The sequence below is a fragment of the Ostrinia nubilalis genome, chromosome 25 (genome assembly GCF_963855985.1).
Source record: "Ostrinia nubilalis chromosome 25, ilOstNubi1.1, whole genome shotgun sequence".
NCBI classification, from domain to species: domain Eukaryota; kingdom Metazoa; phylum Arthropoda; class Insecta; order Lepidoptera; family Crambidae; genus Ostrinia; species Ostrinia nubilalis.
The window spans coordinates 2,662,231-2,674,618 of NC_087112.1; the positions used below are offsets into that span (position 1 = coordinate 2,662,231).

Below are 12,388 nucleotides of genomic sequence, written 5' to 3' on the forward strand. Positions count from 1 at the left end.
ACCTTTAGTTACAATCCAATCACTGTCAGCTACCTGCATAGTCTTACGGCTAGTGTAATTGAGCATAAGCATTATAGACTAAAAGTAAACAAAAAACGTCTCAATAATTTTAAGGTTCCTCAAAAAAGTATTCCTATTTACAAAATATTTACACAATGTGCACCTTTCGTCGTACCAAATGACAAAGACAAAGCGATTTGGCCACTTAATAATGTACAAATGGGAAATTAAATTAAAACGTAGAAAATATGCTGAACCTTCAAAGATAAGAGTCAAATTTAACAGAAGGCAAACCACATTTTCTAGAAGAGACTTACTTTTTTAAGATAGATACGAAATAAAACTAAATAAATGAATCCATACGACCTAAGTAGGAACTGAGTGCAAATGTGATGATTCAAGAGATCGGTGTTTAGTAAAGGTATGTACTTATCAATAAAAATGCAACAGAATGAAACTTAGATCCAAGTGGTTTCAAGAATTCGTACTAGTAAATGTGATATTTCGACTATTACAAATATTTGTTTATCAGGAACTTTTAACATTAAAATTTCAACCGTATATCCTATATAACATTTGTTGGAAATAAATTACTGGATATTCTATAGATTTTAAAGCAGTCTCACGTAAAATCTGATGTGCATGTAAATCTAAGAGCTTTCTGATACCAGTGACCTCGAATCAATTCCTTGAAACAACTGGTTAAAATTATTAACTTTCGAGATCCATCCACCTTCCAGAGGTTAATAAAACGATTATGATAAAATGAATATAAGAAAATAATACTTTTAACGTCTCTTCGACCATAGCTGTTACTCCAATAGGCCATCAGGAAATTATTAAAATTTGTGCAATGGAACAAATGTGCATGATTCCAAGATTAGTTGTCTAGAAAGCAGAAGTGACACTGGACGAGTCGTAACGAAGGACTGATCAACGAAACGAGTCATGAGGTAACAAAATTTTTGGCTTAAAAATTTCTTCTAAAATCAGTGATCAACCTTTCGTTACTACCAACGCAACATCAGTCAATCAACAGAAGCCTGCTTTGACGAGAACTAATCTACAATCTGTAAAACGACCAATAAATTCAGAATAACCAGTATCATCTACTCACAAAATTCAGAGTATTCATACACGATTAAGTCTAAAAACATGAATTTGTTTCACTAACGATAAAACCAATTTCGTATTTCATACATTAATACCACTGTCTTCGAGAGCGAGATTCTAAATATTTTATAATATTTCGTTATTTATATGCTAGTAATACCATCGTATTAAAGTAGGCGTATCTAGGTCGGCAAGGGTTTACTGTTTGTCTTTGTGGGATAGCGCGTGGGGGAGGATATGCTCGGCGGGCAGGAGGGCCGAGGGCTGGTGAGCGTAGTTCCTGATCTGGTGGAGGGAGATCAGCTGGTTGGGGAAGGAGTTGGGCTGCTGCTTGCCCTGCTGGAAGTGGAGGGGGTCGTACAGGTAGGGCCGGGTCGGCAGCGCGCTGTGGTGCGACAGGCCGTTCAGATGCGGGGCCATGGAGTTGATGGGGGTGAAGGCCGAGTTGGCGGCCGACGAGACCGGCGTGCTGTGGATGCGGTCGTCCTGGCTCTCGTGCTGCGAGAACAACGCTCGCTGCTGCTGCAGCTGCTGCTCGTGGTGGTCATCGCTTTCGCGCTGCTGGTGGTAGCCGCCGTCGTCAGACATGTGAGCCGCCGAATCCGGGCTCACTTTCGGCCAGTAAGGATGCTCAGCGAACGGCGCCGCTGTGGGCGCGGCAGCTGCTAACGAGCGATTCAAGCCGCTAAGTCCCAGCGCTGAAATCGGCGGCCGCTTGTCAGCCCTCTCCGCGTGCTTATTCATGTGCTTGCTCAGATACGTCTCCTGCGTGTAACTCTTGCCGCAGTACTGGCAGATGTGCGTCTTCAAATGCTTCGACTCCTTGTGTTTCGGGATGTGTTCCAGCAGATCCTTCTCATGCGTGAAGCATTTGTAGCAAGAGTTGCACTTGAATGGCTTGTCAGTTTGGTGACAGCGGCTGTGGCTTTGGAGGTTGGAGAGTTGGGAGAAGGCCTTTGTGCATCCGATCTGAGTGCACCTGTACGGCTTGTCTCCGGTGTGGGTGCGGATATGCTGTTGGAGATGCGACAGTTGGGTGAACTTGCGCTGGCAGATCTCGCAGCGATAGGGCTTGATGCCGAGGTGGATGCGGGAGTGCTGCGCCAGGTACGAGGAGTTGGCGAAGGCCTTCGGGCACTGGGTGCAGCGGTAGGGCTTCGCCTCCCGAAGGTGGATCTGTGTATGCAGCTGCAGATCCGCTTTTGAACCGAACACCTGGAATGAAAAGAAAAGATTATGTTAATATTTGATAAACATTTTCTAAATAAAATTGATAAACATCTTTGATTTGGAATTTCGTTTATAGCAATGACACTTAAAAATCGCGACTGGGTGGTTATTAAATGTCAACTGGTGATAATAAATTTTATAAGATCAATTTCAACGAAACATGGCTTTTATGAATAAACTATAGGTATATTTATGTAAAAACCTTAAGTATAGCGTCAATAAAAATAGCTTTTTGAATCTTGTGTCTGTTATAGAAGAACATTGCATTATTACAAATATCAACACATTTTCTCCAAAACACTTATCCATTTAAGTCTCAGAAGATCTAAAAGTACAAATAATTTGTTTTTTAATAGGTAGTTACAAAGTTGGATACTTGTGTATTCAAGACTCTCACTGGGGGATTTTATGCAGGGCTTACTGGCATTTAATGACGAAAATTATCTTCCTACCCTACAGGTAATACTTACAGTACTATCTACTGCCTCGAAGCCTACCTCGAAATTAAAGTAGCCTTATCCAATGACTACAATTATCCTAAATGGTCCCAATGGCCATTGGCCACCGAAAGTGAGCAGCAGCCTTGGACGACATCCGCAGCAACCGGAACCAATTATCCGAGCAAAGCAGAGGTTTTTTATTTACTTAGAAGATGTAATAAAGGCAGGATGCTACCGTCACGGGGTTTTCACGCGATATGACTCCGCTTCCTAGTATAGACGACAGCACATCAGAAGTAACATCTTTGTTGCAGAATCACCCCTATTATTAATTAATACATTAAGATATATCATAGAGTAAGCTTGAAGTGCGTTTCTGCACGTTAAAGGTTTGTCTATATTTTTTTATATTAATTCAATTATTGTTCGATATTCAAATTCGATTTTCTTATCTTTCGAATGTGAATTTGTTTTTTAAAAATGGTGGCGATAGATTGCATTGTTAGATAATAAATGTTTTTGGTTATCTATAATCACAAGAGAAAAATATTTTATCTGTAAATCAACACCAAGTCTGCAATCAATGTAGTCGGTATGAATGAAGAATTAACTATTATTTAAAAGCTTCCAAACATAACTTTTAAAGCAAAAAATCTCTTCAATGAGTATTGCATCACTCAATATAAATTCCTACGAACAAGAAATAGCTAGCCATTAAAAATAGAATTTCTATCAAACCGATCTTAGTTTAAATGTATTCAAAAGTCATTCTAGCTTCAACCTATCTAATAAATCTACACGTGCCAACATAGTAGCTATTAAACAACGCCGACTCTTCGCACATTCAAAAGGTACTTTCCGAGCACCATTGATAGCTATTGTGATGTTTCAAATTAGTTTCCAAGCAAAACCGCGCGTCATCCCAACTACAGACTTTATTCACAACAATCGGCGTACGAAACACGTTCCTACGGGCACCGATGCTAGAACACGACTCAATTTCTGATCGACTAACGAAAATAATCAGCCCGATTTCAATCTTGATGCATAGGCAAATAAAGCTGAGATTCCATCATTAGAGGCTGATGATGACGATCGGATACTGCTTGATGCTGTACAAAATCCGTATAACGATGTTGAAACTAACGAGGAATTTAAACCTAAAGATGATGGAGTTAAAGATGATAATGTAGATGGAGTAGCGGTTGAGTGTACAGATTCAATGCAGGACACGGTAGCACGTTGGATGACTTGTAAGAAACCGAGACACGAACGCAATTGGTCACAGACTGAAGATAATTAAAGTTTGGGCTCTGGTTAATGGTATGAGGTTGAAATTCGAGGTGGTGGCTGACTTTTAATAGGACCTCGTGAAGGATCGATTCGGCTAGGAATCTCTGTTAAATTGGAGCGTGGAGCGCCTTCCGCTTTAATAGAAATAACTAAGCGTGCTTCTTTTTGGTAAGTTAAAGACTGTCAGTACGGCAGCATTGTCCCTCGCATTTAGGAAGTACCAATCTTAGAAATTTGAAAATATTAGACATTAAATACTAACGCCCGTATTTAAAAACATTACTAGGAGGTCTCACAGTGCGCGTGGACGCACAGGGTGACACACGACGAACCAATCACAGAGCTCTATTTAACGCTGTGCGTTCGATTTGATGCTTTGAAGCATCGTTTGGGCGTAAAAGAGTAAGGCAACCAGATTGTGCCTACTTAGGTTCTAATTTATTATTTTGATAAAAACTGAGTTTAAAATTTGTTTAATACCGATATAAATCTAATGCCAGCCACCGTTTAACCACAATACTAAGCCACATTACTAACGATGTTAAAAAGACATCAAATAAATTAAAACGAGCAGTGATTAGCAACGAGAGATGGAGCAAAAAACGAATCCAGACATAACGTTATAAAAAACAGACAAAACAAATTAAACAATTTAATACAAAATGTTTAATGAAGATTTATTAATGTAAGTACGGTTAATTGTAAAAAAGGTACAAGTTTTAACCATGAATGACAAACTAATGTCTAAGGTTACCTTTTGTAAAATTGTTTACAGATTGTTGAATGTGGTAATACGTTTTTTTAAGACATGAAACTTATGCAAATGATGGAAACCTCCACATTTTTAGTATTAACTTATGTAATTGTGAAGCTAAAGAATTTGGCTTCTCTAAAACTCTTTTGCATTTACTGCTATTCCTTAAATGTTTAAAAAAAAGGAAAAAAAATGTTTTATCTTGACCTAATCAAGAAAATTATAAGTACGAGTTGGGTTTTTTTAATTTGTTATCACGATTTCCTAAAAATTCCGAGTGCGTCATCTTAATCTGTCAATTTGACTTTCCCTCGTGTAAACAAGGCCTCCGGCGTGGATGACGAGAGCCAATTTTGACAGGAGGCTAAAGGATTAGCGTCATTATGACGAACAAGGGTCATTCAGCTGACCCTTGCCCAAAAATACCTTGGGGTCATACGAGTGTTAGATTTCTTAGAGATTTAACGTTTTAAATTAAATGGGCACAGTTTATTTGTGACATGACAAGGATTTTAGAGAAAACAATTAAAAAGTTTCAAACTAATAGACAAGTTTCCAGACAGAGTTTTAAGTTACATTGACGTTAAAGTCTGTGAAAAATCTTTTATGTACTGGACAAATATTGATTGGTTAGTTAACACTATCTTACTTTTTATAAATTTTCAAAACACTGTCTCTACAATTTTTATAGAAATAAAACTCTATGACGTCTTTGGTACAACAACTTAATTATAATAGCATTTATAGTTACTCAAATATATCCAAATATTTAAAGAAACCTTAGCATTAATTGTAAATGGTGACAAAACGAAAAAAAAATACTGACGTGTAAAGTTAAAAAGGTTAAAAAGTTACCATTCAAACACAATGGCATGCAATTTATCAAGTAAAACTAATTTTCATACGTTTACAGCAAAAACGCGAAACGCCAAGGGGTCGGCTAATTTCCTTAAATGCATAACGTGAAAATTTGTGACGAGCAAAAAGGCGTGACGACAAAAACTGACCGTGGTTTTTGCCCTTAAATTATTATTAATAGGGGGCATACATTTCGCGTATTTATCTAAGGATATTAGGGTTTGTCCTGGGGCAGGATTTTCTCTAATAAGACATAGTTTTTGCGGCATGATTAATCAGGGTAAACAGGGGTTTGGCGCCATTTTAAAAATTCGTCGCTGTGTCGTGATTCATGGCGGTTGAGGTTTAGGGGGAGATTTTGTTTTGATGTTATATTTTTGAGACTTTTTGTGATTATATTCGAGTATCTCCTTGGTTTTGTGAGAAGTACTATTTTAGTATTAAATTACAATATACAATTTAGTAAAAAAAAAATATGACTTTTTTATGTAGTATTTTACATGACTGACTTTCTTATTAACCTAAAAGTTGCTACCCTTAGTTGTCCTTTAGTACCTGCCCCTAGTTATGTTTTAACGGGTGCGTGACAGTTTATATAAGTTTATATGATATAACTTCATTTCAATAACGTTCATATTGTATAATAGACGTATATTATAATAACACTTGATATAATTTTTTAACATATAATGTTTACTTCATATAATAAATATTTTTTCTAATAATGTCATTTCAGATACCAATCAAAACGCATAAAGACATTTGATATAAACCTTACTTAACCTAAGACTCATTTGATGTAATTTTGTTTAATATAAATAATATTTCATATAACCATTACATAAAATAAATATTATTTGTTATAACGACTATTTGGTATACTCTTTAATTGACATAATTTCTGATAGATATAACTTTTAGTATGTTCTTCTTTAGCTTGACTTATAAATGACTTTAGTGACAAAAACGAATCGCCGTAAAACCGACTCCACGTAGTCTTGTCTGCCCTACCCCTTAATGTAATTTAATTAATTTGTCTTGAGTGTAATTTAGAAGCGCGTAGGCACGGAGGGGCGAGGCGGCCCGCGGGCTGAGGAGCAGGTGGCTGGAAGGGAGGCGCCGCGGCTGAGGCTGGCCGGCGAAGCCGGCCAGCAAGCCGAAGACGCGGTATCGAGCGAAAGCCATCTGCGACGATTAGCACGCGAGGGACCGCCAGAGCCCCGCAGTGCCGGAGCCGTGACAGAAGTCTCAAGTTTTTAGTCAAATTTGCATGCTGCATGCCTACTTGCTTGCTTGCCTGCTTGCTTGCTTGCCTGCTTGCTTGCTTGCCTGCTTGCTTGCTAGCTTGCTTGCTTGCTAGCTTGCTTGCCTGCTTGCTTGCCTGCATGCTAGCTTGCTTGCCTGCTTGCTTGCCTGCATGCTAGCTTGCTTGCTCGCTTGCTTGCTTGCTCGTTTGCTAGCTTGCTTGTTTGCTTGCTGCATGCAATGCTTATTATAACAATTGAACTTTATATAAAATTATTATTGTTATATGATTTAAGTTTTATAGGAAAAGAATTTTATCTCATTTGATTGTTCGACACTTTATTTTTATATGATTTGAATGTTATTTGTTTTAAATTTTATACGTTGTAAGTTTTATAGAAAATATTCATTATATCAAACCATTTTATATCAGTTAATAGTTATTTGTCTTAAAATTATTCGTTTTAAAATTATATTATTCGTTTATTATAGTAAATAATTATTATATTAAATGATTTTATATAATTTGATGTTATATCCTCTAAGTATTATATGATATGTAGTTATATCATACATTACACACCCTGTTTTAACTAATGAATTTACCAGGTTTTGTGTTGCATGGTTAAAATAAAAGAAAACATGGCTTATGTTAAAACTAAAGATGAAACGGATAGTTGTTTGGCCGGATACCGGATACCAGATATCCGGCCAGCTGCTAGGCCGGATAGCCGGATATCCGGCGGCCGGATAGTTGGCCCATTGTCTCGTTGCATGTCGTGACGAGTATATAATAGTGCCGCACAGGTGCTACAAACGCGATTAGTGGGTCTATTAGTAGACTAGACTAGTCACACTTTTCAAAAATGGAATCCGTCCGAATAGAATGTCAGATTTTGCCACTTGTCTAGGGGGAGGATCAATTCAATCTCGGTTGCAATCGTGAGTGTGTGAGTAAATAGCGACATTAGTTGCATCACGTCATCAGACCATCAGTGAAAAAAAAATCGCCTATTTTATTTGGCAATATTTCGACATTAACAGATATTTACTATTTATGTATTCGTCATTAGAGTGAATAGCCCAGAAAAAGAAATTAGTTTTGTAAGGCCTTAAATATGGCTTTTTTGTAATTTTTTCGACTTTAAATAAAAGCCGTCATTATTATGAGCCATTTTATTGATATTTACTTCAAAGATTAATGTATTTCATTTTATTAATAGGAAATTGTCGTAGTTTTTTAATATCCGGTATCCGGCCGGATAGTAAATTTAAGCCGAATATCCGGCCTACCGGATAGTTACCGGATATCCGTTTCATCTCTAGTTAAAACATGCAAAACCTCCATATTATTTTGACACGTGAGTGACTGAAAAGGTTTTACGTCAGATTTTAAAGCTCCTAAATACTTTACTTTTAAAAAAAATGTTTTGTTTTACTTTTTTAGTAAAACAAAACATTTTAAGATTTCAATATTATAAATTAACTTTAAACAATTAAAGTATACTTAACAGGCAATGGATTTCAGATTATTGTTAGTTAACGATGGTACATTTTTCATGCTAGCAAATAAATAATAAATAAACATTCATGTATTTTTAATTTAATGAGTAAACGTACATTTTGTATCATTAATGAGTTATGGAATAACAAATGACGCACATTGTACTTACTTTAACGTTTTAAATTAAAATGTATGACGGATTATTTCTCGTTCGATGATTTTAACGTTTAATTCTTTAAGATTTTTACTGAAGTAGGCAATAAAAAATAATAAGTTTGGGTTGCACAATCTTACTTTAACTTTAACAAACGTCAAACGTCTGTTAAACTCCATATAAAAAACACCGGTTATGATAGTTACGGTTAAAGCATGGAGGTGCAACTCAGCCCAAAAGAACAACTCGTAAAGTTTTCTTTTTTTAAATCAAATATTTTACTCTACTAGCGTTTCTCTACTTTTTTTTCAAGTGTCAAAAGGTGCAAAAATTGTTGAGAAATTGTTCTTTTTTAAATCAAAAATTTTACTTCAGCGTTTCTCTACTTTTTCTTTTTTTAAGTGTCCAAATGTGTAAAAATGGCCAGGTACTAAATTAAAAAAAAGATTTTTTTATTATTGTGGTCATCTTTTTCTTGTAGTTTTGTGATTTTACCAAATAGTTTGAATACCTCAAAATCGTGACATTAGCACAGATGATGGCGTGCGACAGATTTAGCGTCGCAAACGGATCGTTACGCTCAAATCCGAGCAGTTCAATGCCAATAATGTTTTTAGGCACGATTTCCAAGTTTTTCATTGCTTTGGGTGGCAAAAAGAAAAAAACAGGCACACCCTACTCCGTGGTGATAGAGTTGAATTTGCTTTGATTCTATAAGATAAGTAGGTCTTGGACGATTCTTTAAAGTTAGGAAAAACTGTTAGTTCCGAAGAGGTCTGAGTCGCGCACGCTCTCCGCATGGGGGCGCTGGTTTTGAATATGTTTTTGCCTTTTTCGAATACGAATAAAGTTTAAAAATAAAATGAAACCTGCTAAATATAGCTTACATAAATTCCATTCTATATAATTATTTTAGGTACTAAATATAAGTTAGTATGTCAAATGTCCATATATTATTTCCGCGTTAGAGCTTAATTGATTTTATTGCACATATAAATACATAAAACTAAAATGGGAAAAAACTGGAATCAGAATATATATTTGCATAAAACATGATATTTTGCATTATAATTTTTAAGGTATCGTGATTCAGAATTTGGTATATTTTTCATTTTTCGTTGGCTGGTAATGATACAATCACTCATTTTTATTCACTGTAAGTTCATATTATCTAAATTTTAATGAAAAAGTAATTGCAAGAGTTTAATTTGAATACTGGCCCAACTCAATTTCGCCAATATTTCAGCGCACAAAAACCTTTAAAATCTGTCAAAAACTCATCAGCATGTCGCAAGCAATGTTTATCAAAATTACCAATGACTATACTGTGTAGTAACTTGCCGGTTGATTTCTCGCTATTTACCTAGATCGCTCTTTTTTCGACGCTTGCGTCAGATTGACACGCATCGCCGAGCTGACATTGGAGCCGATCGGTTTTTGTCAAAATCTAAGATGGAGGTCGCTTGGAAAATCTAGAACTCGATTTGACATAATAAGAAGGACTGGCCAGCTGGCTGCGATTCATTTTTACACGAATACAGAACCTCATAACCGAAATAAATAATTTCTAACTAATTCCTGAAAAGTGTAGAATACATAATTTTAATATTTAAATAATATTAAAAGCAGATAAATATTCCTTATCTAAATAATTGTGTGCTCCTAGGTCATTACCTCAGCAGATAATCTGAATTCATGAATAATTTGTTGTATGAGTTAATAATAATTAATACCTGTTTAGTTTGGAACAGTGTCATTTAGGAACAAAAGAGGGATACATAGAGAGTAGATTATATTCTTCTTCTCTACTAAAAAAATTGTTAAATGCCTAATCTTAGAGACTTAGTAAGTACTTTTGATAAACGTAAAGGTTAATCATCCCATGATGGTTTGCATCATTGAAAAAAATTACATAAAGCCCAAACTTATTAAATAACCACCATTCCAATTAAAAAAATCGATTATGAATTTTCATGTTTGATTAAAAAGACGAATTCCCCAATTAATTATAATAATTAAGACTGACAATTGATTAACACCGTCCATGCCTAAACGATGTTAACGAATCGATTCGGATGTTTTAAACACCTTCCTCAATTTAAATTGTTATTACTTCCTTGTTTATTTACTTGGATACAGCTCTTTTGATTGCATCGAGTAAACAGTCATAAAGTGTTAATAGTGGGCACATATTTATTTAAAAATCATCATTGTCAAGTCAGTTAAAGGCAAATAAAGTATCAAAAGAGGATTTAAACTAAATGTTACCTTTTGAATATTTGGGTTTATTTCATGGACATAATAATATGGTGCAATTATAAGGGAAAATTAATAGTGACCATCGGAATTTCATCCAGTAAAGCTGCTGTAGAGTCAAGTAACACCCATAGACACAGATATAACATGAGTAACAGTGGTGTTACACTATAAAAAATAGTGGTTTAAACTTCACTTGATTGAATATAAGATACTACACACTTTTTTGTGAAAAGTTAAAAATATAAGATGCGACAACATTCGAAGTGGCATACTTAAACTTTTTGTTTTCAGACAGCTTTTATTTTTAAGAAAAAAAAAATGAATGCAAAATAATATACAGAAGTTTAAATGGATTTGCTTTTTAAAAAGCCTGTTAGCCATTACTAGTCTAATATCAATTTTTTTCGTATGCAAATCGTAGTTATCGTAAGGTCCGCTACATTGTGCCCGTGTGAAGTTTCGCCTGGTGCGGTGCGCGCTGCCTGAGCAAATATGCCGGAGTAATGACATGTAGACTGTCGCATCTAGTAGATAGCCTCTTTTAATTTTTACGTTTTTAATTCAACATTTTGAATAGTTTTTAAACATAATAATATTGCATTTAGTAAACGTAGCCAAATGTGTTACGTTTTTTAATATTGAAATAAAATAGAAAGACACGGGTCTTAGCGCGACATTTATGAATGAGTTACATTATATGTATCGTTCGTTCGTTTCAGCCAAATGACGTCCACTGCTGGACAAAGGCCTCCCCCAAGGTTTTCCACAATGAACGGTCCTGCGCTGCCCGCATCCAGGCTCTTCCCGCGACCTTTACCAGATCGTCGGTCCACCTAGTAGGAGGCCTGCCCACGCTACCGTCTTCCATTATATGTATACTCACGTTAAACGCGAATGTTTAATCTCGTATAGAAATAGCTTTGAACACAAGCTATGGATATTTTAGTACCTATCCTATTTTAATATTTGTATATCTGATATTAAAAAAAGAAGGTAAATTTTACCATCAAAGAGTTAAAGGCTTGGCATATTTGATACTTTTATTAAAGAAAAAAAAATACAAGATGATTAAAGTAAAATCTTTCAAAAATGTCTTCAATAATTAGATAGAATGGAATGCTAAAACTTTCACGAGAAAATGAAAAAATTGAGATCGTAAAATAATAGCGTAGGTAAAGGCTTTAATAGAGCGCAAAGACACAACTTTTTTTTGCAGTTATTAACAATCGTAATTGAAACAAAAAAGTCGTACTTGTGGGCTGCGAATTAAAAAAAACAATGAAAAAAATCTCGATCGAGTAAAAAAAGAAAAGAAAGGAAAAGTACTCTACTAATTGTAGATCAATCAATCAAGAATAAGTCAAAATAATTATAACAATGCCTTTTGATGAAAGTATAATATTATCTGACGACTTAATACTCCGTTTTTATAAAAGTAGGTTTTATTAATAAAATCTTTCGTACGTACAAGATAATATAGAAATACAAATTGTATTTCTATATCTCGTACGTACCTACGTACTTAAATCTAATTGTTA

The 12,388-nt window shown here is 35.3% G+C and overlaps 1 protein-coding gene across 3 annotated transcripts in view; it reads right to left on the minus strand.

The window, feature by feature from the left end:
- Window positions 1-1,038: 1,038 nt before the first annotated feature.
- Window positions 1,039-12,388, minus strand: part of LOC135084258 (zinc finger protein rotund-like) — a 139,337-nt gene continuing 127,987 nt past the window's right edge. For all 3 annotated transcript variants that reach the window (XM_063979037.1, XM_063979035.1, XM_063979036.1), the window contains one exon: window positions 1,039-2,328. In XM_063979037.1, coding sequence (XP_063835107.1) covers window positions 1,312-2,328 — 1,017 coding nt within the window. In that variant the 3' untranslated portion in view covers window positions 1,039-1,311. The remainder of the gene's footprint in view (window positions 2,329-12,388) is intronic.